The sequence below is a fragment of the Hirundo rustica genome, chromosome 19 (genome assembly GCF_015227805.2).
Source record: "Hirundo rustica isolate bHirRus1 chromosome 19, bHirRus1.pri.v3, whole genome shotgun sequence".
Classification (NCBI taxonomy): domain Eukaryota; kingdom Metazoa; phylum Chordata; class Aves; order Passeriformes; family Hirundinidae; genus Hirundo; species Hirundo rustica.
In genome coordinates this window covers 3,149,375-3,175,439 of record NC_053468.1, presented here as the reverse complement: position 1 = coordinate 3,175,439, position 26,065 = coordinate 3,149,375, and the positions used below count along the sequence as shown (strand labels likewise).

General features: G+C 42.1%; 1 protein-coding gene across 1 annotated transcript in view; it reads left to right on the top strand.

Annotated features, from left to right (window-relative positions):
* Nucleotides 1-24,105, top strand: part of ULK2 (unc-51 like autophagy activating kinase 2) — a 36,394-nt gene extending 12,289 nt beyond the window's left edge. Inside the window, exons 6-28 of the mRNA XM_040082142.1 lie at nt 980-1,153; nt 2,234-2,307; nt 2,829-2,930; nt 3,274-3,332; nt 3,644-3,726; nt 5,711-5,761; nt 6,134-6,219; nt 6,813-6,984; nt 7,866-7,926; nt 8,139-8,231; nt 11,192-11,329; nt 12,314-12,459; nt 12,687-12,767; nt 15,489-15,775; nt 15,883-16,073; nt 16,671-16,780; nt 17,594-17,746; nt 18,354-18,562; nt 19,814-19,992; nt 20,848-20,966; nt 21,293-21,450; nt 21,988-22,123; nt 22,213-24,105. Coding sequence (XP_039938076.1) covers nt 980-1,153; nt 2,234-2,307; nt 2,829-2,930; nt 3,274-3,332; nt 3,644-3,726; nt 5,711-5,761; nt 6,134-6,219; nt 6,813-6,984; nt 7,866-7,926; nt 8,139-8,231; nt 11,192-11,329; nt 12,314-12,459; nt 12,687-12,767; nt 15,489-15,775; nt 15,883-16,073; nt 16,671-16,780; nt 17,594-17,746; nt 18,354-18,562; nt 19,814-19,992; nt 20,848-20,966; nt 21,293-21,450; nt 21,988-22,123; nt 22,213-22,280 — 2,930 coding nt within the window. The 3' untranslated portion in view covers nt 22,281-24,105. The remainder of the gene's footprint in view (nt 1-979; nt 1,154-2,233; nt 2,308-2,828; nt 2,931-3,273; nt 3,333-3,643; nt 3,727-5,710; nt 5,762-6,133; nt 6,220-6,812; nt 6,985-7,865; nt 7,927-8,138; nt 8,232-11,191; nt 11,330-12,313; nt 12,460-12,686; nt 12,768-15,488; nt 15,776-15,882; nt 16,074-16,670; nt 16,781-17,593; nt 17,747-18,353; nt 18,563-19,813; nt 19,993-20,847; nt 20,967-21,292; nt 21,451-21,987; nt 22,124-22,212) is intronic.
* Nucleotides 24,106-26,065: the final 1,960 nt, after the last annotated feature.

Sequence of the window (26,065 nt, the reverse complement as noted above, 5' to 3'; positions counted from 1 at the left end):
AAAAAAAAAGTGTGGGTTTCTATTTCTAAAACTGCATTTTGGGGGCTGTTCCCAGTGTTTTGATTGCACCTGTTTTTCTTTTCCAAGATGTGAACTTAAAAACACTGATTTACTTATATAATAACGCTCTGAAGAAAGAGGCAGTGCTGGCTTAGGAGAGATTTTCCATGGAAAATGGCTTTGCCCAAAGTGAGGACAGAATTTACAGCATCATGACAAATGGATTCTTATTCCAACTAAAATTTTGAGCAGAGATGTTAATCTTCATATTTTTCATGATTCAAATATTCTACCTGCCCTTGTATCTCAGTGTGTTGAAGGAACTTTTTCTGTGCACAGCTATTGTTATGGTAACTGTGTGTATTAAAAGCTTAATTCACTTGCTATTAAAACCTTTGGGAAGACTCCGACAGTGAAATCCAGCTGCTGTGTTCAGTGCTTTATCAGAAGCAGAATGAGATAATACCTTCAGAAGGGACTTTCAAAAGTACATCTCTTCTTTTTTCCTTTCAAAATAAGTTTTACCATGGATGAAATTTCTGAGCAGAGTGGTTCTGGGCATCCCCATAATCATTTGTTCAAAGGACAAATTTTATGGCTTCAGCTTTTAACATGATTTTTGGATGCACTTAATGTGACGTTCTTTTATTTTCTTGCCTCGTTTGCCTTTTTAGCCAGTTTAGGAGTTAATGGCCATTGGGAAGTTTTACAATTACCATGCCACCAAGTTGAATAAACTACTGGAAAAACAGATGACTCAGAGTTCTGTAGCTGCTCTAAAACTATAGTGATGTCTATAATGTTGAGAATACTTACGTTTGTAAAAAAACCACTGGAGACTGGATCATTCTGAGTGTAACTCATGATGAGTTGATTATAATTCACTATGTTTTCAGCAGATCCCTGTGAAGTTCATTGCTTTTACCTAAAGGTACTGATGTTTATTCTCCCCCCTTGCTCCTGTGTGTGTCACTGCCAGCTAAGGGGACTCTCAGTGAGGACACCATCCGCGTGTTCCTGCAGCAGATTGCAGCAGCCATGCGCATCCTGCACAGCAAAGGCATCATCCACAGGGACCTCAAACCCCAGAACATTCTGCTGTCCTACGCCAGCCGGCGCAAATCCAGTGTCAGCGGCATACGCATCAAAATAGGTAAATTCTCCCCGATTGGAAGGGAAAATCGGCACTGCTGGGTTGTTTCCCCTCCTCAGAAATGTGTCTCTAGTTCAAGTGCTGGATATGGAGTGTATTCAATTGATGCAAATCAGACAGCGAGTCAAGAATGATGAGCTTCACGCTGTGCTGCATTCTCAGGATAAAAAAAGATTGAATCATAAAGACCTTTTTGAGTAAATCTGCAGGACAAATCTATTTAGCTGACGTTTCTAGTACCAAACTATTTTAGTTAGGGATAGATCTAACTTTTGAAACTTGGAGTAGCCTTTAACCCATTTCAAAACTCTGTGTATGCAAGACTCCAGTTGCAGTTCCAGCTGTTTTGTTTTTTAGTGGTAGATTCTCCTAAGGGTTCTTTGAGAGGCTTAGGAATGAAGGTTATGACCTATTTTTGGCATGGCAGAAGGGAGGTTTGGCCTTGTAACAGAGGAGAGATGTCAAATATTCAAGATACTACCAAACTCTGCAGAGGCCACTTCAGGAGTCTCAGTCACTCCTTGTTGTCTGTTAGGTGCCTATATAAAACTACCTTGTTTTTAACAAGTTCTTTCCTGTGCTTCTGCTCAAAAACTACACAGGGAAGACAAAACTTCTTCCCTTGCTGTCCTCACTTGATAGCTTCAGATGCTTTTGCCTGCATGGAAAATTCAGGCACCTGAAGCTTGACTTCTTCAACTTGTACCTGATGTGATTTCACTGCAGGCAGATTGTATATTCATCACTCTTAATGAGCCATTTATATTTAGCCAGTGACTTTAATCCTTTCCTGCTGACGCCAGACAGGCTGTTGTGCAGCTGGGGAGGTGCCTGAGCAGCAGTTTGTGCAAATGATGTCACTGCTGCTTCTTGGCTCGCTCATTTGAAAGATAATACATTATTCTTTCAGCATGACAAAGATTCTACTATTCCATGTAGCTGGCTGGATATTAAACCTGTCTTTTTTTCCGTCTCACTGTTAATTGTAGCAGATTTCAGTCAGAGACAGGTGATTTCTAGACTGTTAAGAATTTGAAAGTGATCTCTTGTCTTCATTGACCAAGGTTATTCTTTGCACAGCTGACTTTGGGTTTGCTCGTTATCTGCACAGCAACATGATGGCTGCAACTCTGTGTGGTTCCCCTATGTACATGGTAAGGGATATTTCACATTATCTTGCTTATCTCAAACATGCTTCTGCCAAAACAAAATAACTGACTGCCTGCAGATTGGCAGATGCCTCGTGTTGCTTTACAGGAATCAGGGACAGAGTGCAGTTCCCCATTCCATAGTTCTACTACCTTTTTTTTCTCCTTGGGATTTGGAGATCGTGATTGTTAAAATCAGAGAGACATCAAACCGCAAATCACTTAGTGGTTCTTTGTCGAGAAGAAGAACTGCAGAAGCCAAGTAAATAACTTCCCTTTTCTTCTCAAACGTGCCAAATGCTGGTTGCTTTCTTCAGAGCATCAGCATTTTCTAGTTTTTTTTGTGGTTTTGAAACACAGCTTTCGTTTTAGATGGAGCTGGTACCTCTCAACCCATGTGATGCACATGAAAATGTTAATTTTCTCTTACAATAAAATGGTCTCTGTTAATACTGCAGATTCATATTGCTGTGGCTTTCCTTTTTTTTTTTTTGTTTTCCATTCTGAGACTTTGCTGTTCTTTCCAGGCCCCTGAAGTGATTATGTCTCAACACTATGATGCTAAAGCAGACCTGTGGAGTATAGGGACTGTGATTTATCAGTGTCTTGTTGGAAAACCACCTTTTCAGGTAACACTTTCCTTTTCCCTTTTATCAGTCTGAAGGACATTTCCTGGGGTCCTTGCTTCTAGTCAGGAAAGCAGAAGCAAGCGATGTCTGAGTGTTGGTGCTGCAAAGGCTTGAGAGTACCAAGGGAGAAGTTGTTTATGCTTAGTCTGCATGATGAGTGTGTTCAATCCAGAGGAAATACATAAAATAAGGATCCTCAAGTGCTGGAGTCGCTGCTCTGCTTGGTGTTTTCTCCTTTAATGCCCATATGCAAAAGTCTCCTTTTTGTGTATGTGTGCTTGGATACAAAAACTGTTTCCTCCATGAAACCGAGCTTTAATTAATGCACATTTTTATTTGGCAGGCCAATAGTCCTCAAGATTTGAGAATGTTTTATGAAAAGAACAGGAATTTGATTCCTAGGTATGTCACTATGGCCTTTCCTGTCACTTACACTTGTTGATTGAACACTTTTTCATCTTGGGGAATGCCTGGGATTCATAAAAATACTTGCTGCTGCTATCTTTGCAAGGATGTAGTGTGATACCAGTGAATCACGTTGCATCTTGCCTTCATTGTACCTAGGTGAAACTAAGTGTACCTGAGTCTGCTAGGCACAGATAGTGATGACTTGGGGACGTGGCAGAATGCTGATTCCCTGAAATTCAATGTGCTATGCATTATTCAATGCATGCTTTACATTTAATGCATGTTTTACTTCCTCTTGTGTGCAGCATTCCTAGGGAAACATCAGCTTACCTGGCTGACCTGCTGTTGGGTTTGCTTCAGAGGAACCAGAAGGATAGAATGGACTTTGGTAGGTATTTTTTTCCTCTTGCTCTTTTGACTTTCCTTGTTAGTTGTATTCATGTGACCAGAATAATTATCTTGACCTTTTGTCCACAGCCAATTACATGAGAAGTGAAGTGGGTTTTTTCTTCTCTTGTTTTCATAAAGAAGGCAGAGTAACTAAAACAAATCACTGGGCAACTACTGTCAGTATTAAGTGATGCACATAAATTATGACTTTGTTTTTGAGTAGTGAAATAGAAATCAGTTTAATTCTTTCAATTGTGCCCTTTCCTTCAAGGGTTTACTGCTATACCTTAAATTTCATGTTGAAGTCTTATTTCTGTTACTTTAACCGGTGTTTTGGCATCAGACTGGGAGCAAACATTTCTGATCTCCATGTACTGGAAGAACCCGCTTTGGAAACACACAATTGAAAAGTTACATCTTGATTAATTCTTCTTTGCTGCATCTTGTATGTCATGATATTCATGCTGCTTATTTAAATTTTATAGCACTACTTGTTCATGCAGTTTTCTTATAGCTGCCAGGAATGTCAATCTTAAAATTTTAGCTCAGATCCAGGAAAAGCTCACGATAATTGGGTCAAATGTCACAAATTATATTGTCAGTATCCACAGTCCTGTATATGAATCTCTACGTGTAGGACAAATAAAACATCACAAACGTGGACTGTGAGTAATTGATTCCACTCTGCACTCTGGGTGTGGTGATCCCCACAGTTTCTTCAAACATGGGAAATTCACTGTATCACTTGTGGTGGTGGGAGAAAGCATTTGTGCTTCCAAAGAAAAATAGAAAGCAGAATGGCAGTGATGAAAATCATGTTTTCCTTGGCTGAGCCACTTAAAGGGCCTCAGAGGGGCTGCTCTGGAATGTGCTTAGCAAAGGGAGTGAAAGGGAGAGTTTATAACAGAGCCCAGTTGCCTGTTGTTAAGGTAAAAATAGCACTGGAAATGTTGTTGATCTTCCAGCAATATAAAGTAGAACAGCAGGTGTTGTACAAAAGCTGGAGAGCACCTGATCCCTGTGTTCAAGTTAATAATTACATTGTTCAGGCATTACAGCTGGATTCCTTCCCTTATCGGGTCATGGAGAAAAGTGTTGCTGAAGGAAGGGAGATACTGCAGGCCTCAGATTCTTTCTCTTTTTTTTTTCCTTGTTATTTGCTTATGTCTGAGGCACAGCATTGTTTTTCCTCCAGTGTTGGGGCATTAAAGTTCACCCAGCTCAGCAGCTGGCTCCCACCAACCCTCAAATTCCCTGAACCAGCTGAACACTGCTCCTTGCAGAACAAAACTTTCCATGGAACCTGGTGGCCAACTGGTTATGCTCAATTAAAAGTGCCTCAGCATATCCATTTACAACAAAAGCAAAGTATTTCTAATGTAACAACAGCGAGTTCACTGAGGAGGTTGTTAAAGAAATGGTGTCTAATTCTGCTTTATGCCATGAACTGGCTGCACAGGTCATGTTGTGCTGTTGGAAAGTGGAAAGGAGAATGGCTGTACTGTGATTTTTTTTTTTTTTTTTTTTTGCCACCTAAGGTGTAGCATTAATGGCTTCAAAAATAAATGTCAATCCTTGGGAAAGGCAGCTGAAAATACTTTCAGCGTCTGGTGTGAAAAATGCTCACTGTTTTGGAGAACAGACTAAAACTGAATTACTACCACAGAGAACATAATTTCCTCAGCAGTATAGGGAGGTTTCTTGTGTACATGGCTTTAAGTGCAGTCACAAGGTGTCTTCTAGTGATTCAGTCTGATTTGCCTTGCTGACTGATGTTTGAAGTTATTCAATTGATTCTTGTTTCCTTTCCAAACTACAGCAGCACATACCATAGAAAGCTTTAATCTCTTATAAGCTCTTCACCCTCTGGCTCTGCACTGTTGATTCTGGGAAGGGAACCATTTATCACCATCTGCAATACAGTCTGTAAATTCTGTCATTTGTACATCTTCTCACAATGGTGGTTGTTTCTTGTTCTACAGAAGCATTTTTCAACCACCCGTTCCTGGATCACGTTTCAACAGTGAAAAAATGTAAGTGGTTGGTTGGGGTTTTTTTCACTTATTTGTGTGAATGATGAATGTTGAGGGCTGGGAGGGAGAAAGATCTGCCAGATATCACACCAAGTGTTTATGAGACATTTTTCCCAGCCTGCCTGTTGTTGTGCTCTATTATGAGTGTTGAATCCTTTCTTGTATTATGCCAGACTGAAATGTGATACTTATTTACTTGTTCTTTTGACGTTTGCGCTGAACTTAAATACCCTCGTGTGATTGAGGATGTGCTGTTCTTATAGGCTGTGTAAGGGCTTGTGAATGAGAAGCAATGAGGAAATTTGTTTGAAATTCAAGCCTTTAGAAGTCTTAGTCCCTTTTTTTTCCCCCCTCTGTTTTTTTCTCTTCTAGCTTGTCCTGTACCCGTGCCCACATACCCAGGCTCAGTCTCTGGCAGTTCCTGTGGTAGCTCTCCTTGTCGCTTTGCTTCTCCTCCAGTAAGTTCTGTGTTACACAACAACCTCTGAAAAAATATTATCTGGAATGTTTAGCCAAGAATTCGTGAATTTTTAAAACCTTTTAATACTTGAGTACTGTAAACTGTCATGTTCAGGAGCAAAGAGCAGGGAACACCTCTGTCTTTTCCTTAAATACCATTAACACTTCTGTGCTCTCGTGCTCCTTGTTTTGGATCTTGTGGGGTTTTTGTTGTTCTTTTTGGTTAAGGTAAAAAAATATATACAAGTATCAAATTTGAGAGCAGCAAACCTTTAGATATTCTGATTTGGTTTGTAATGTAATGGCTGTTACAGATAAATTTTGAATTGGCCCTTTTGGCTAAGGCTCCTTATTACAAGCCAATTACTTCAATTTTTGTGACATTTGGAGCAGGTATGTCTGTATCACCAGGAATGATCGAATAAAGCACAATTGTTTAAACTCACAGCCTAATCAGTATAGAACTGTCTAAACTGACTCTTCAGGGCTATGCAGTATTTGAAATGTCACAGTTCAAAGGCATTTTTACTTTCTGAATCACTGGATTTACAGTGGGTTTTTTAACTTGCTTTTTCCCACCACCCCCCTCCAGTCTTTGCCAGACATGCAGCACATTCAAGAAGAAAATTTGTCTTCCCCTCCACTGGGTCCTCCTAACTATCTTCAAGTCTCTAAAGACTCTGCCAGTACCAGTAGCAAGAACTCCTCTTGTGACACAGATGACTTTGTTCTTGTCCCACACAATATCTCTTCAGACCATTCATGTAAGAACCTTTCTTATTTTTACATCTCAACCCAATTTTCATTCATAACACACTTCTACCTCCTGTTGTTCTTTGGCTCTCTTTGCTCTCAGTGTGTCTGAATTCAAATTGAAATTAATTTATGTAGTTTGATTTCCTTTTTGGAAGGAAACTCTTTGGTACTGCACGTCCATCTGGGACATTTTTATCTTCAGTTGAGCAGCCAGATAAGCAATAGGGGTGGTTTAAAGTAATGAAAAATAGTGGGGCTTGGCAGTAGAAGGAGAGACTCAGTTGTAAACAACTGCTGATAAAAGACCCAAGGATCCTCCTGGAATTCTTTGTGGAAGCAGGCACTTTGTTTCCTCCAGACTCACTGAGCATTTATAGCTCATTCTCTAGAGCTTTAAATAACAGGTGTAGGGAAAAACATAAAACCCTTGGAACATGAAAGGTACAACATCAGCCTGGGTTTATACAAAGGAAAACTTGGATGTAGCATATTTATGACATGGTCCCAACCTGAATTGCCCAAAGTCAGCTGATTTTTGGATGATGCCACCAACTTGTGGTAAATATTTGACTAAATGACTGCCTAAAGGGTTTCTGCCATCTGTTGTTGTAAACACCCCAGTGCTGATACCTTGTACTCCTAAACAATGGAGTTTATTTCAAAATTATTATTAATATGGCAACAACCCACAAAAAAACAGCAAAATAACTTGGTCAAGAACTCCCTTCCCCAGTTCCATTTTTGTTTGTCACATTTGAGATATTTTCCTACACAAAACCTTTTAGTACGCTCACAGAAGTGTTCTTTTCCACAATAGCAATATTGGAAATGTAATTTTTCGTATGATTCTGCTTGCTGACGTGGGTTTTCCGTGTGTTCCCTCCTGCAGATGATATGCCTTTGGGAGCAGCTGGCAGGCGGGCTTCCAGCGAGTTCTTGATGTGTGGAGGGTAGGTGTGCTGAGCTTCTTCCAAAAGAAACCTCTTCTTCTAAAACTGATGCTGCAGCTGCAGAACAGGGTTCTGGGCTTTTGGAACTGGGTTGATTAACAAGAAATGAATTTGAGTATCTAAACAGCTTGAATTCAGGAAGTTTTGCTGCTAAGTACAGAGTTTCTCTTGTGTGAGGACCTGTCTGTTGACAGTGATGTTTGTTTTCACAGACAGTCACCATTAACTATTTCTGGAAGCTCAGGAACTGTACAGAAACCATCCTCAGCCTCTTCTCGAAGTGCTGCTTCTGGTACAGCTAACAGGTGTGTGATGTGGCCTGAGATTCTCTGCTGGTTTATGGTTTGGGCTTTATTTATGTTTTTAATTGTGAAACTGGACTAAAAATAGAGGCCAGACCTCTTTTCTCAAGGCTCTCTACCCTTCATGCCTTCTCTGGTGCATCCCCAAAAGATTTCCTTAAGGAGTTGAGAGAAGTCTTTGTCTGTTTAAATTTTGAACTGTTTAAAAGCAGAAATTTAGGGACATAACTGACGTGTCTTTTTTGGTGTTGGGAAGCACAGCACAGCCTTTATCTAGTGAGTCAAGATGTTGAATGCAGATACATTTTAAGAAGTGGTTGTGAGAGAAGAGGAACTTTGAAAGCCCAGATTGCTGTGGATTTGTGTCTCGTGGCTGGCTTGGTTTGTCTGGTCACTGGGTGTGGCTTTGTGCAAGTGATTACTGTGAATTTCTTTGGCGTCTTGTGTCTCACGAGATGCCAAAGTCACATGAAGGAGCTAAACATGTACTGCAGGTTTTCCACCAGCAGGACTGGTAATTAGTCCCCTTTCTTCCACATGGCTGTAGGCTTCAGTTTCTGCTGGTTTAAAATAGAACTGATTTTCATCGGTGGGGCCTGAAATCTTTCCTGTGTTAGATAGGAGAATGTAAAGCTTAATTGTGGTGTTTAACTACTCATGGGATATCAAAGCAGATTTTGTTCAAGTGACGAATTTCATGATGTTTTCAGTACAAACAGAAAGAGGATGAGTGGCTAACTGGGGAATAAAGCTATTATGTTGGGTGCATTTTTGGCTTGTGCCAGTGCTGGAGGGCTGCAAGTCAGCATTATTTGTTTAGAAATGCTTGTCACAAGAAAAGTTTGTTACTTTGTGCTGATCTTTGTGCAGTTGGTGAAATCTGCTGACAGGGGCTGTCGATACAGCTTTTAGCCTCATGTTTTATGTTTAAGGGCAGATAATGGGGATGGTTTGCCTGTAGAAATCCATTTGCTCTGAGCTGACCATGTACAATGTAGTATAAATACACTGTTCTTTCCTTTTTTAGGTTGTGTCAGGCAGAGGTTTTAGAGTTAGAAATTTTATGAAAATATGCCAGTTGTGTTATCTGTACATTACTAAGAGGTAAACGGTCATGTGGTTAGAAACAGGTGCCTACTGTTCACATTCTTTGTACTGTAATAGTTTGATTTAATTACTGGCTGAGTTAATTCAGTGACTGCATTTGGGGCTATATGGGTCATGGTCTGGAGAAAGCAGTGTGTGAGTGGTGTATTCTACAAGATGCTGGGTTTGAGGTTTGGTTTTTTACTTCCTGACAATTATTCTTTCATCATTTGTGGGTTGTTCCTTTTAGTTTTTTGGTGTTTTACAAAAGGTGATGCCCTGTTAAACAGAATCTTTCTGATTAGCTGATGAAACTGAATTAATTGTGCCCGCAGTTATGCTGATTTGTGCTGTGTGCCTTCACAGACAGTCTCCAGCCAGAATGGTCGAGGTAGTTCACTCTCCTGTGGTTTATTACCAGTTTTATCTTCTGGATCTCAGAGATTTGCATGCAGCTCTGCACACATCTGCATTGCATTTCCTCTGGCTGATAACAAACCACAGACTGGAGGATGCCTGGCCAGAGCCTTGGGCCTGAGCTGGGGATCCCGATGGGGCTGTGCCTCTGCACCCCACTCACACAGCACTGCTGCCTCCTGTTAGCTCACTGCTCAAGAGCTTGCCTGGATTTACCTGCAAGGCTTTGTGAGAGCAGGGAAAGGCATTTTCCACGCTGAGTTCTTTCAAAGTAGAAATTCATGGTCTCCTGAGTGTCACTGCCACAGTTTAAGTAACATCTGCTTCCCTCTCCTGGGGAGAGACTCCCTGTGCTCCCTGAGTGTGCTGTGTAGTCATGGCACGCTGCCCACAGCCTTCCTGTGGTTTCCACTTGGGAGTCCTTCTCCTTGCCTGGAAGTTTTCAGGCTTTCTGCTGATTGTGTGCCCACAGCCAGCTTCCAAATTACTCTGTGGGATCCAGAAACTGGGTGGCAACAGCAGGACAGACTTACTTTCTTTAGCTAAGGAAGTTCTGTGCCTATTAGGAAGTAATATTTCATTCGAAGTGGTAGCAAAGAGAATAAGATAATTACAGTAAAAAAAAAAACCCAGATTTCTGTTCAGTTGGAGCCAGGCAGTGAGCCTTACAACTGCCTGTCTTCTAGAGAATTTTTTTCACATTTCTTCTAAGAATTTGTAATCTTTCTTTAAAGCCATGGTCAGTAAAGGACCAGATAGTAAAACGATTATCTTCCAAACAGCCCGTTTGTTTGCAATTCTTTCCGTTGAATTCTGTTTTCCTTTAGAAGTGTTGGTTACTAATTATGTGCAGTGGTTTGAGTCCCTTATCAGGAGCCACACTGAGGCGAGGCAGGTCACTGACACTGCAGCTGAACTTGTGCAATCTGCAGTTGGAATCTGTGGATTAATGTTCAGGTGTGTGGTTTGGCTGCTCCTCTCAGGGCTTGGTTATTGCATTACATAACGTGTTTTCCTCCTGCAAGTTCACAGTGTCTCTGGGGATATCTCTGCCTGTGCTTCGGTGGCTTTTGTCCACATTCCAGCCCTGCTCTGAACTTCCTGTCCCTGGCGCTCTGGGTTTTCCTAGAACGTTATTTTCAAGTGTGGTAAACACAGCAGGCGGCTTGGCAGGGAGTCAGAGGGATCTGGCGATCTCAGTGAGCTGTGACCAAGGGCTGTCTCCCAGCTCCATGTGATCCCAGCCAGTGCAGGGAAGGCCAGGAGTCCTCAACAGCTCCTGATCCTCCCCCATGCAGTATTGGGTTGGGACAAGCCGAGATCACAGCACACCCAGGGAGCACAGAAGAAGTTTATTTGCCTGTTTCCTAGAGTCTCTCCAAATTCCTACAGTACAGTCCTGAGAGAGTGAGACCTGCCTACCTGTATTCATCTCCTGTCTCCTCATCTTCCAACCTCAGGCACTGTCAGCCTTCCGTGTCCCCCCGCAGCGAGACGGCGCCGATCCCGGTTCCCACCCAGCTGCGGAATTACCAGCGCATAGAACAGAACCTCTCCTCCACTGCCAGCCCCGTGTCAAACCCCCACGGATCACCCAGGTGAGGCTGGGCTTTTTAACTCCTTTCTCTTGGTGTTTGTACCCTGGCAGATGTCCCTGTTTCCTTGCTGATGTCGGTTTTTTTTTTCCACACTAAAGAGAAACGTGGAATTTGTTTCAATGATAACAAATAAAAGCCCTTCACAATCTCAAGATTGTTGGATGGGCGCGTGAAATATTTCATGAAAACAAAATGAGCTTGTTCTTTCGCTCAAAATGCGACCCAAGAAGGTAAAAAGATGAAGTCTTGCTTTTTTACTGCTCTTTGTGTATTGCATGGCATTACATCATGAACTGAAATGTCAGTAATGAGTTATGTTTTGTTTTCACACATGTAGTGAAGAGATGAGTGCTTTGTTCTGTAGAATATCAAGGAAACAATTTTTGGCATGCTAATTATCCAGCTTGTCTCATTACATAGCTCTAGTGAGCCAGGCTTATTCTCTGCCTTGTGGTCTACAGGATCAGGCTGGTGAAGGTCAAAGACTCATAAATAGACTACTCAGAACTCTGGAGATCTTTACAAAAACAAAAGCCAGGGTTTCTTGCATATTTTTCCCAGGATCCCTGATTGATTATAGTTGCTACATTCAGGGAAATGACTTTCCCGTAAATAATCTGTTTTCAGTTATCTGGTCTGTGTTCCAGACCCAATATGAAAATTTTGTCAGAGTCTTTGCTAATTAAAAAAAGGCCATTTACAGCAATACTTGGTTGTGAAGTAAAAAAATGGATGATCAAGTTGTATGAAGATTGGGGTGTACTAAGGGAAGTGTTCCAATGTTCTCCAGTTAACAGACTATTACGGCAAAGGGAATTAAATCTTGATTATTGTCAGTATGAAAGTTCTGTTCTAAGTCCTTAGCTTTCTCTTGAAACACCAATATTTCCTTTAACTGATCAGACTCCTCAGGGCGGGGATTCTGAAGCTTCTCTCAAGGAGCCAGTGGGCACAGTGTGTGTGACCGTGCTTTTCCCTTGCCAGAGCCGGGGTTGTGAGGCGCTCCAACACCAGCCCCATGGGGTTCATGAAGATGGGCGCGTGCTCTCCAGTGCCAGCTGATGCTGCCCAGGGCGTTGGGCGCAGGTTGTCCACAGGATCTTCCAGACCCTATTCTCCTTCACCGCTAGGTAAGCACAGAAATGCTTTGCAATTAGGGAAGATTTATCCGGAGCAGTCATTCAGAGCTCTTAATTCTTGCCTGAAATTAATCTTAAGCCACAGTCTGCGCAGCCAGGCCAAGTGTGCAGAAATAATTTCTGTTAAATGGCTCACAGAAGTAAACTAACTAGGTTTTCACTTGGCTTTATCTCTTTAAGTGAAGTATAAAGTGTAAATTTTGGTTTTGTTTGCATAGTTGGAACCATACCTGAGCAGCTTGGGCACTGTTGTTGTGGACAACTCCAAGGACATGAATCAAGGAGTAGAAACTTCTCAGGTGAGTGACTTTGGACAATGCAATCAGCATGATTTTGATAGAGCTTCTAGAGCATTTTGTGAAGGGGTAGGAGAGCCAACACACGTTAGAAAGGGTTAATAGGAGACACCGAGGTTTTGTGGGAACAGCCCATTTATGGCCTGGGTGACACCTTTGCCCATAACCATTTCCCTACACAGTAAAACACCGACTGAAATTTCTGATGCTCGAGATGGAACAACAACTCTGTTGAAGCCTGTCTTGAACCAGGGCTGGTCTGTAATGAGTGGTAGTAACACGCTTCTCAGAATCTGGTTTTGATAGACCAGCTCTGTCATGCCAGTTCTCAGAAAAGGGAGGCAGAGCTGCCAGTGCACAGCGTGCAACACGTTTTCGTCATTCCCTTGGGAAATCGGCTGGGATCTGATGTTACTGTTGCTAAGCAGTCAGCAGGCTTTGCAAGTCATAAATTATTATGGCATGCCAGCAGAAAAAAAAAAAAAAAAAGAGATCAGGAAGAAATAGGACTTGAAGATGTTCTGAGACTGTTAAAGATGGAAATGCACTGTAATGCCAGAAGGATTTGAAACATACAGTTCAGCAATTTGCTCTGCTCTGTGCACATTTTGGGTGCATTTTCTTCTCTAGCTAAAATACTAGTTATACTTCTTACTTCAGCTTTCTAAGACGTGTTATTGAAACTGCATTGTGAGTTTTCTCCTATTTAACACTTGTCCAAAACCATCTGGACATGATAGAGCCTTCATTTCTTGGAGCAGCCATGTCTGGGAATGATTTCATCCATATGAAATAAGTTCATAATGTGTCTCAAAAATTGCCTTTATAATTGCTGTGCCATTGGCTGGCTCAACAGAAGGAACGAGTGAATCCTTAGGTATGAAATGGTCTCTTAAAAAGTGAAAAGGGGTGTGTGTGAAGAAAATACAAAGCACTGTGTTTGCTTTTCTTTGTTGCAGCTTTTCTTTGGATAGAGTTTTGTCAGGCTGTTGGTTTAGTGCCTTCTGCCAGTATCAAACTAACTTGCACCAGAACACTGGTTTTTTGGCTAGCAGGGGTTTTAATGTTTAATTTCTTCATATGTTTTCTGCATTCTTTTCCTCCTTGGTTTCACTTCTTAATTTGAGATGACTGCAGTGGTATTTCTGTTTGTACAATACCACAAATTGTAGCGAGTCTGTTTCTCAGCATTTAAATGGGTATGGGAAACAGTTTTTTTGCTTTGGGTGAGGTGAGGTCATCTGAGCTGAACTTTTTCTAAGGACTGAAGATGTCTTTCGTAATGTAGCTTCTGAACTAATTGAGCTGTTTTTGCTGCCAGTGGCAGCAGAGGACACAGTTTTAATTCAGAAGCCTTCCCTGGGGGAGCAACAGCACTGGAACAGTAACCAGTGCGATTTCAGACTGATTGTAAAAGGACAGGTGAAGACTTCCCAGCGTTGTGAGACAGACAAGCAGAGGGATTTCAGGCAAGCAAATTCTTGGCTGGAAAGTTAAGGAGAAATAGACTTGATCCCTCTGCTAGACCTGCAGGCAGACAGGCTGTTCTGAAACATACTGCCTAATGGAGTGGAATGAGATCAAGATGAAGTAGCTCATATCCAAAATCCAGCAAGCAAAAACATGGGCTTAAGAAGGCTGAAAGATGTGTTGTAGCAGCTGGGCACTTTATTGAGCAAACTGCAAGAAGTTGGAGGTGGTTTTTTTTGAGCAGACATTTATGAAATGAAGCCTCTCTCAGAAGATTCTTGTGGCCAGCTTTTAAAAACCTTCTCTAGCTGTATAGTTAATTTTTTCTCTTTCTCTCTCTCTCTCTCTTTAACATGAGTGGAATTCACTTCAGTGTCAGTTCTTGGAGGTTACAGATGGGCATTTTCCGTGGGAGGCTGTGACCATAAAGCTGAAGTCTAATGTACTGTTTGTAACTTTGCACAGTTCCCTATCATGAGACATAAAAACATACACCAGGAACAGAACATTTCATCAAATTTCAGGCCTAATTTTGAAAGAGGAAGGGCATCTTTGGGTAGGTGAGGTGTTTATAAGAGTTATTTCCCCAAAGCCCTGTGTTTAAGTGATAACTTGGAGCTCTCCCATTTGCTTTAGGAGAAGCTGCACTCTGACATAAGTGTGGACTTCCTCTGTCAGCTTTTGAAAAAAGATTCAGTCTGACAGACTAAAAAGTAAATAACTGCTCAAAGTAACATCCCCAAATCTTTCCATCTGAATAATTTGGTTCTTTTTAGTGCCTCATTTTCTTGCAGGAACATGAGCTGCCTTCGTGTCTGCAAATGAAGTCATTACACACAAAACAAGTCGTTAACGTGCGACGTCACATTCACGCTCTTGTTTGCAAGAATATCATTCCAGGCCTTGAGAACCTCTATTCAGCTTGGAATTTTCAATGCTGGTTATGCCATTCCTGCTGAATCCAACCACTTTATTTGTCTTGGTGCAGGTTGCCAGATGTACTGCAGCTGCCAGGACAGCTGTCAGCCTGAAATTGTTTCTATTTGGCAGCTTGGAGATGTCATCAGCGTGGTGTAGCAATAGTTCAAATAATCCACAGGCTAAATCCATTCTCCTTGCCATCTAGTGAGCTAATGCTCAAACACATCTCAGTATTTGCAGTTTAATGTCATTCTCTGCAATTTTGGGCTTCATCAATGCACTTCACAATCGCTGCAAGTAGAATTTTACCTTATTGTTTTGTCATCTCCACAGGTTCTCCTATACCACCATCTCAGTCCCCACAGTCCCTTTTGATGGGAGCGAGGTTGCAGAGCGCTCCTACTCTCACAGATATCTACCAAAACAAGCAGAAGCTCAGAAAGCAGCATTCAGACCCAGTTTGCCCATCCTATGCTGGGTATGGATACAGTCATTCTCCACAGCCAAGCAGGCCAGGTAGCCTGGGAACATCCCCTACCAAGCACATGGGATCCTCACCCAGGAGCTCAGACTGGCTGTTCAAAACCCCACTGCCAACAATCATCGGCTCCCCCACTAAGGTTTGTTAAATTTGCAGTTCTCAGGAACACAGTGCCTGAAACAGAGAATGTTTTTGGGTTCTAACTTTGATTTTTTGTGTGCGTGTCCTTGCTCTTGTTTCTTAAAGGCAACAGCTCCTTTCAAAATACCTAAAACTCAAGCGTCCTCCAACTTGCTGGCCCTGGCCAATCGCCAGGGGTTGGCTGAAACTCCGCTGCAGCCTAAAGATATCACTGACCCAAGGGACTTCACACACTTCCACTCCAGCCAGGCAGCTGACAAACAGGCAGAACAGCACAGCAAAACCACCTTTGGCAGGTAGGCACTGCCAGGAACAGAACATTTCATCAAATTTCAGGCCTAATTTTGAAAGGGAAGGGGCATCTTTGAGTAAGTGGGGTGTTTGTAAGGGATATTTCCCCAAAGCCCTCTGTTTAAATGATAATTTGGGAGGCAGCTGGGCAGCAGAACTGCGCACAGCAGCTCTCAGAGGGTGAAAAAGCTCTGAGGGGATGCTGAGGTTTGGTGTATGCAACAGAAACATTTTGTACTGGCTATAAATACAGCAGAGACTTCCTGGAGCACTTTGTGTTGCTGTCTAGTTCCCTTTTGTTTTGATTAGCTGAATCTGGAATTTCATTGCCTCTGTAAAGCCTGTTCAGCTTTTGCTTGAAAATCTCGATGACAAAATTTGCAGTATATTTTTTTCAGGAAAAAATGTTCTCTTTATTTTTATGGTTCACTGTATTTTAGAAGTGATAACTTCTTGATAACAAGCAAGATTTCAATAATTTCTCTATACTTGTTGAACAATTCTCTGTAGCAAATACCAAGAACCTTAGTTGCAAATTGGATGATATTCCTGAATAACTTTTTTTTTTTTTTTTTTGGGAATTCATGTGTTTTCCTGTCCAGGTCTGTTAGTACTGGGAAGCTGTCAGATCAACAGGTAAAGACCAACCTTGGAGGCCAGTTATACCAAGGCAGTACAGACAGTCTGAACACAGAGAGGCCAATGGATACAGGTAAGGACCAGAGTGATGCTTCCAAGCTGTTACCCTGTGCCTGGGTTTTTATGGAATGCCAGCTGGATCACAGTTCTGCTTTCAACTTCGAGAATTGGTTCTGACAATTTTTAGCCTCAGCACAGAAGGCTTTTTTTAATGTTTAAGGGGATCTGTTCCATTTCTTTAGCATAGCTTTAAAAATAACTGAGACAGGAAAACACTTATTTCTGTGCTAAACACAGAAATATCTTGGCTGCCTCTGCTGGCTGGAGGGGTTTGGGATTTTCTGGTTTGGTTTGATTTTTAATTTAGCATTTGTGGCTCTTCATTTTCTAATTCCACCTTGATTTCATATGAAAGCCCATTTATGTAATTCTGGGTGTTTGGTTGGGGTTTTTTCTCCTCCTCCCTGAGCTTGTCCCTTGCCACAGGAGGTTCTCCCTTCTGAGCAGGTGGAAGGAGTTCTGCAGACAGAGCTGGTCTTTAGCCTCCAGACCTGTCATGATCTCCATTTAGAATTTTTCTGCTCTGTCTTGCTGCAAAACTGACATCTTCAGGCTCTCAAGGAGTCTCTGTTGCTCTTTTCTGGGTGAGAGTAGAACACTGGGATATTGAAAATAAAAACATACATTAAGCTGCACCTTGTCTGTTTTTGTCTCACCAAGAGTGTCCACTCAGCTTCTTTTACTTCCTGTGAGAACCTCCAACTAGTCAGGGCTTGGATCTGCATCAAAGCACGTTGTGTTGCAGTGCTCCAGTTTGCTGCATGTAATTACTTCTTGGTGTGATTACATGGAACAGGGACTAACTTGCTGAAATGTTCTCTCCCAGCTCCAGCAGGAGCCTATGGAATTGCAATGGTAACTCCATCCATGGGAAGTGCTGCAAGTTCTCGAGCTGTCATGTTCACTGTGGGGTCCCCTCCAAGCAGTGCCACCCCTCCCACCTGCACCCACATGGTCCTCAGAACCAGAACCACCTCAGGTAAGGCTTTCCTGGCAGTTGTGTGGGCATTTCTCAAAGGCAGCACTTGGGCTTGTCCACGTCTGGGGCCGACATTAAAAGCGCTCTGGAAAGTTGAGATTAATATCAGATGGTTTCTGCCTTTTCCCCCTAAAGAGGGTCAGAGGCCTGACAGGTTTACAGTCCAGCATTGAGTAACCTCCCGTGTACACAGCTTTATTCCCTTTATTCCACCGGGAGTGTGATCTCTGTGGCAAAGGTGGAGAGGAAAAGTCACAATTCTGATTCTTGCCTGCTGCTGTGCATCGTCCCACAAACAGCACACCCAGGGTGGGAGCTGCCTGCGTTTTGGCAAGAGTCAGCTGTGCTGTCAGATATCAAAGACCTCAAGGTTAAGGGCTTCAGGTGAGCAGTGTGAGCCACAGCACAACCTGAACTCCTTGTCAGCCATGAATCTGTTAGGAGTTGTCACTTGTTACAGAAGAAGCTTTGCTGTCTCTGCAGAGCCGTGCAAGGGGCAGTGAGGAGAGTCCCATGGGACTCTGTGCTGGCTCCTCATGTGCCACCTGCTGTCACCCACAGCCCCAGTGCTGAATCTGACTGAATGTGTGTGTTACTTTTCTTGCAGTGGGATCAAACAGTTCTGGAGGGTCTCTGTGCTCCACCAGTGGCCGTGTTTATATGGGCTCTCCTCCTGGTATCTACATGGGCTCCTCTCCTCCTGGGGCCGAGGCGGCTCCGAGTCTGAAGTACATCCCTTATGGTACTTCCCCTCCCAGCCTAGAGGGCTTTATCACTTTTGAAGCTCCTGAATTGCCTGAGGAAACTTTAATGGAGGTACAGAAACAATCATTTCATGTTTTCTAATGTGTGATGTTGCTGAAACGTGGTAAAAGCAGGATTGCTCCGTGTGCTTTGTAATTTCCTCAGCGCTGTCTCACGTGTTGTTTTTTTTTTGGTTTAAGATCTTGAAAATATTGCTGTATCAGCACTTGCCAGTTTCTCTTTGGTAGTTATTGCTGGCATTTCATATGTTTGAATAGGTAACCAAAGGAACATGACTGCTTTTGTCCACCAGAGCCTCCCAGAGAGGCCTCCGTTTAATGCCAGTGGATGTGGGTGCTGACAGTAACAAAGCCCCTCTGGGCATTTCCTTGCTTCTTCACAGTTGGGAAATGACGTTCAGTCCTACTTGTGGGAAGGCTGTCCTATATTTTTTAAAAATATGTGGGGGAGTGACACTTTAAAAACACAAATTGGGGTGGTCTGTGACCAGAATGCTATTCTTGGAGTGTACATTTCTCAAGACAGATTGCTGTTCTGGTTTCTCATTCACATTTTGCTGGAAGGGGTTTGGGTCCCTATTGAATATCTCTTATAACGTGAATGCTTTACCAGTACACTGTATTCTTCCCACAAACAGTGTTTAAAATTTATTTAGACCTGTATTATTAATGAAAATATTACAAACATTGCTAAGACGCACTTAATTAGTTTCAAAGGCTTCTTTTTGAGGAGAAACTCTGCTTGTCTACTGTGTGTTTTACTGACAGAGCAGCAGCGAGCTGTTCACTCCAGTTGAAGTTTTTAGTCTAAATGTAAACTTTGGTAACAGCCACCTTTTAACACAATTTAATTCCAGAACCAAGTGTGAATTAGAGTGAGGCAGATGAGTTCTTTTGTAGGTACTAAGTCTGTTACATAATAAAAGTCAAATGTTCCTCCTGGCTCCTCACACAAGTGCCAAGCGTACTTTTGTGTCGCTGATAATAAAATAAGTAATTTGTCCCACCTGTGATTCCTTTAGTTCCTCAGGTTTCAACACAGAACTCCATGTACCAATTCCTTTGGCTTTGATGAAAGAATTTAAAGTATAAGCTACAGTATCTTCAATTCATTAACAAAGAAGAGAGCAAGTTCAGATCTGCTGGGGTCCATTTGGTTCTGTCATCCCTAATGCTGCCTCTACCACAATGCGATCCCTGCACAGAACTGACCTAGCAAGAAATCTTTAAATGATTAACAAGAGTCTTAAATGTGGCTGATGGCTTAGAGTGGTTAAATTGCTGTCATCTTTCCCTCTGACAGAGAGAGCACACAGACACTCTGCGTCACCTAAACATGATGCTGACATTTACAGAGTGTGTTCTGGATCTGACAGCAGTGAGAGGAGGAAACCCAGACCTGTGCACTTCTGCTGTGTCACTGTACCAGATCCAGGAGAGCATCGTCGTGGATCAGATCAGCCAGCTCAGCAAAGAATGGGGGTGAGTATGCAGTCACACAGAGAATTAGTGAAGGTCCAACACATCAGAAATGTATTGGAACTCTGCCCTTTTTGCTGGGAGTGATTGTTTTCCTGTAGGGAATCTTTATAGGAATTTTTTTTTAACAACTGAAGACAGATCAAAGACAAGATTTTTTTTTTTCTGGTCACTTTTCTGGGGAAAGTGTTGAGTTCAGGCTTGAGGTGCAGCAGTGCCTTCCTGAGCATGGAAGCTTGTGTACTTGTGGCAGATCTGAGCCCTCATCCCTTCCTGTTGACTGAAGCACTGAGGTGGACATTGGGAGGGGAGAAGTGTCCAAATTTAGTTTCACTGGAAAAAAACAGTCAATCATCCCTAATACAAAATCAAAAGCAAGGAGAAAAAGGAGAATTTTGAAGTGGTGGGAAAGGGCAGTTCTACTTCCTGCCTTCTTCCTGAAGTAATAAAAACCCAACGGAAAACCCCTGTGAAGTGTTTGCTTTTCACAACTGAAAATTCCAGGGGGATAGGAAATGAAAAGTACACCCAGTCACTTGTGGTGAGACGTTGACCTCGGGCAGAGAGTCCCCACAAATAAGTGCTCCTTTTTCAAATGTCTGCATTTAAAGCAGTTTGTCTTCGCTGCTGCAGCTCCTAAATGAGCAGATGTCCCCTCGCCCCGTGACAGAGTGTTTGTGAAGGGAAGGGAGGGGAGGGGTGGAGCTGCATTTTAAACATCTGTCTTCCTTTTCTGCTGTTGCTGCATCCTGTGGGGTGTTGTGATTAAAAAGCGGCGTCTGCCCCTGGCTTGAGTGCATTCAAAAAAGGTATTTTGATGCATAAATTACTTTTTGTTTTTTTCCTTCTTCTCCCTAGACAAGTGGAGCAGCTGGTGTTGTATATGAAAGCTGCCCAGTTACTGGCATCTTCTCTGCATCTTGCCAAAGCACAGGTCAAATCTGGGAAACTCAACCCATCCACTGCTGTTAAGCAAGGTAGATGCAACATCATGTAATTTGCTTTGCTGATACAGCACTCAGAAAGTTTAAGTTGCAACATTTGTTTTGTTTATCCTTCTCTGCAGGAGAACTGTAGATATGTACAATTGCACAATTCTGATAGTAAACAGCCAGAAACAGTTAGGAAATGGGTATTCATTAACTCCAAATGGAAATTATTTGATAGAAACGCAAGTCATAGCAGTGGTAGAGTAAATAAACACTAAAACTACAAGTTTAAACAAGTTTACCTTGCAAAGCTGAACTTAGGCTAAGTTGTTGTTTGGGTTGTTCTTTAAAATTTCTTCTTACCTTTCTCCCAGTTGTTAAAAACCTCAATGAGAGATACAAATTCTGTATCGGAATGTGCAAAAAACTGACAGAAAAGTTGAATCGTTTCTTTTCGGACAAGCAGAGGTTCATTGATGAAATCAACAGTGTAACTGCAGAGAAACTCATCTACAGCTGTGCTGTGGAAATGGTAAGTCCCTCCTTTTCCTGAACTATAGGAATTGCTGCCTTCTCTCACATATCTCTTCTACATAACCAGAAAATAGAATTGATGTTTTCAGTGACCACACGGGAGAGTTCACTACTTTAGTGACAAGAGGGAATTCTCGTGTCACACAAACGGTTCTAGCAGATGTTGTGCTTAACCCTGATAACGGTGGTGTTGTACACAATTAATTTGTTTCATTACAAGAGAATACAGGTGTAAAATTTTTCATATTTATTCATATCAAAAAGCGCTTTTATAGATTTTCTTTTTGTGCAGAATATTCTGAGTTACCACAGCACAGGCGCTGTGTCCTCTCAGGATCACAGAATGGTTTAGAAGGGACCTTAAAGATCATCTAGTTCCACCTTCATTTTGTTGTCTTAGTTACAACACCACACCAGCTAAATCAAAACTGAAAAATAGTTTCTTAACGACGCTTCTGGGTGATTAATTCTGAGTTTTTCATTTGGCTGCTTGCCTAACGGAGTTTGTGGAACTGAATGTCCTGGCTGATTGCAGGTGCAGTCGGCAGCTCTGGATGAGATGTTCCAGCAAACTGAAGATATCACATATCGATACCACAAGGCAGCCCTGCTGCTGGAGGGCCTGACTAAAATACTGCAGGACCCTGCAGATATAGAGAACGTCCACAAGTGTAAGTTCAGCTGATTCATGAGAGTTACACGGAATTAACGCGCTGTGAAATGACTCTGCTCATCACCTGCCTTGTGCCTCTCTCTGCAGATAAATCCAGCATCGAGCGAAGGCTCTCTGCACTCTGCTACAGCACAGTGGCTGTGTATGAGCAGTAGGAATATCCTGAGGACCAGATGGTGTGAACATAAGGGACCACATCAGTGATACTGCACTTTTTTCACTACAGCTTCATTGTTGTCCTTGTTCTGCCCCGTGTGGAAGATGATTCTTATATTTCTGTGGTGACTACCAAAGAAACAGCAGCATATTCAAAGAGGAGAAATTCCAAAAGTACACTTGCCTTACCGATCCAGCAGCTCCTTTTCCTTCCTAGCAACAGGATTTAAAAGAATCTCTCTTCACATTTCAAACTGATCCTTGTACGTGTGCTTTGAACTTGAATGATCAGGGTTTGCTGTTTTTTTTTTCCTCGTGAGGTTTTTAGAGAGCGGATCCTTCTGCATCAGGTACAAAAAAAAGACATTTCCCTCAGAAGATTCCCTCAAGAGTTTTTAAGCTCTTCAGTAAAATGTGGCTGAGTGAATTTGGGAAACCCTAACCATGTGCAAGTGCTGCTTGAAGCTTTTTGGGGCTCAGCTGCCTTGTCTGGGAGCTCACCTGTTGTACACGTGGCTCAGGTTGTTCATATGAAGGGATGGCAAACACACTCTTACCCCAGGGGAAAAGTGGGGATGGAAGAAATTCTCTCCATCTGTGCAAAATCCCCAAGGGGGTTTTCAGCTGATGTGGATACAATTTGATGATCTTCTTCCAAAATATTTTGTTTTGCACTAATTTACTAAAGCAACTGTATATTCATTTTTGAAGAACTGTATTTAAAAAAAAAATCTAGAGAAAGAAGGCACAATGGACTTGGCTGCATTTCATTTCAGTGTACATAAAATTCTTTTCAGAATTTCAAATGTAGCTTCTAGAAGACTTTCAAACAAACTGTGTAAAAACTTGTATTCATGTGAACCTTTCCATTTTATACCTATTTGTCTAATACTTGAGTAACTACTGCTCTGGACTTTCTGAATAATAGCAATGTTGAGTTGCTGGTTGTTTGCTTTTTCTATAGATTTGGTTGCATCTTTTGTTGTGCATGCAGTATGTGCATTAATGCCTGCAGTCTTTAGGGGTGTAATGACAGTTCTCTGTAGTTTGTTTCTTGGGCAGTATTACAATAAATACTGTAAACTGAAAGGTTCTGCAAGGAACCATGCAAAAAAAAAAAAAAAAAAAAAAAAAATTAAAAAAATATTTAAAAAAAAAAAAAACAGAAAATAATGTGGTTTGAGATGCTGATAAAATGATGTAGAATCTCTACATATAGAGTGTGTGAAAAATCAGGATTATTCTGTGTGCATTTTGGGGGAGAGGTGGGAAGCTTCATTTAGCCTTATAGGCATTGTCATTTCAAGCATCCCATGAGATCATCAGGACAGTGATTTGCAAAATATTTAGGCAGATCAGCTTCTCTGGAAATGGTTCCTAAATTTTATTTTTGGGACTTTTTTTGTTACTCAACTGCTTGAATACTTGAATAAACCATTCTCCAGGACAAAATCATTTTAATCCTCTTAAACACAGTGGTCTGAACTATTTGACAAAGTTGTACAGGGCTTACACATCAAAATATTGTTTCAGTGTCGGGATAACCATGTGTTTCCTTTACTTTGACAGAGTAATGTACTTTTTACCTTATTTATCTGTATGAAATTCCAACAGTTAATTTGAAAGTGTTTGTTTATATAATGTTTGTATTTTTAGGTCTTTAATACGGTGTTTCTACCTCTCCTTTGTAATTGCATGCATTATTCTTGGAACTAGGTAATAACTCACTGAACTGTTGCGTAATAGCCTTTTTATTATGGCCTGTATAAATGTATATTAAGGTAAAAAATAAATACTGACACTAGAAGTGTTTCTATGGTACAACCGACTTTCTGTGTCTCTGTGACCAGCGGTGTTAAATTTAGGAAAAATTCTCTGCTTGCCTGGGTAGAGAAGTTGCTGAATGTTCCCCTCAGCAGCTGGACCTGCCAGCAGGGCAGGATGGAGCAGCATCCTTGAGTTCATTACCTCTGGACAGCACTGGCACAGAATGTCCCTGAGTTTGTTTTTTCCCTGGCTTTAGGAAGACAATTTACCCTGCTTCTTTTTTTTTTTTTTTTAAACTTGGATTGGAAAATAAAAATGCTAAGTAGGATCCTGGGTAACAGCTGTATGATCTCTCAACAAGGTGCTTATTTGTTGCCTCTAGCAAAGGGGAGCTCTCTGGGCTGCCAGAACAGCGTATACAGAGCTAATTGACAAAAGCTGGCAGGGAGTCACAATTTCTGTCCAAAGCTGACAAAAAAATGAGCTTTGTTCACCTCACAGCTCGTGCCCTCTGCCCAGCTGAGGTATGCTGTGGTAGCTGCTGTGTGGATATTGTATCTTTGAGTTTTACTATCAGATTTTCTCCAATTTATTATTAAAAACCCCTCCACTTGTGAGTGGCACATAAAGAGGATGAGGAAGGAGTGAGCTGGGAATGCTAATGATATATCTGAGCCCGAATCTAGGAACAAAGCAACAGCCTTAATGCACAAGTCTAGGAGATAGGCTGCTTTTCTCAGGAACTCACTGGGTTTTGTTGGTTTTCTTTTTTCCTTTCAGGATTCAAGCTCCCTCTCCTTGCCGTCTTGCCAGCAAGGCTACAGCTGCACAAACAGGAGGAGAAGAAAAGGGCTATTCTTGCTGGCTGTTTTCAGGAGGAGGAGACCAATGTTCGTGGCCTGTCTTTCTGCATAAACTCATTCCACAAAGATCCTGAAGCTGTCCTCTGTCTTTGGCTCTCTGTGCTGAACAGCAGGTGCTTGTTTTTACCAAATACTTTTTTTCCCCCCAGCCTTTGAAAGACAGAACCTGAAAGGAGAGATTTGATGATGTGCTTTTCTAGCTCAGCTCTCCACCACCTCCTTGAGTGTTCTGCACTTGCTCCACTCCGTCCATTTTTACAAAATGTCAGCTGAGGAATCTAAAGCACATTTTGATTCTGATATTTGCTGCTTTTCATAAGCAAGAAGTTGAACTCTCAGCCCTTCCTCTGACACTGAGGAGGAAATTTTGTTAATTTAACTTGCAACTTGTAAGACACTACAAGTTATTCCAAGGAGCATTTTGAGAAGGGAGGTGTGCCTGGGTTGTGCACAGTTCTTGCTATTATCTTGTATTACCACATCACCTCAGGGTTCAGAGGCAATGACTTGTGCTTCACCCATGTCCCAGTGCCCAGCTACACCAAAAAGGGAAACTTGCTTTTCACCTGGAGCAGGGAAAGCTGGATCCTGCTGCTTCCAAAGCTTGATGAGACTTTGAAATCCAGATAGGCTGGCTTGTGACCTGACTTGTGACCTGACTTGTGACCCACCTCCTGATTGATTCCCACTTCCTCTTCTGTTTTGGAGGGTTTTAATTTAAATTTTTAACCTTTGACTTTTTTGTCTTCACTAAGCTCTGCTTGCTACTATCTTTTTTGACTGTCCAGGATGCCTTTTAAGTCTTTAAGCAAATCTCTTTTTATCCTGAACTTCCCCATCTGACCTGACCTGAGCCATGGTCTTGGCTGTGGCTTTTCTCAGAGTGCCCCCACAGTTTGCAGAGGAGTGAAGTCCATCAGGGTAACCCCTCTCCTGAGGTCTCCAAGTCAGCTGGAGCCCAGCTGAAGGAAGCCTTGGCACTGCTCCTTGGGACAAACACCTTTTCAATAGGCTTTTGTGCACGGCAGGCTCCCCCCTCCTCGCTGCCCGAAAGCCAGCCGAGTGCCAGTGGGGCTGTTGAGTCTTGTTGCAGTCCTTGTGCCAATCATTCCCATTGTTTCTTTGTGTCCCTTTCACGTTTTCCACGGCCTGAA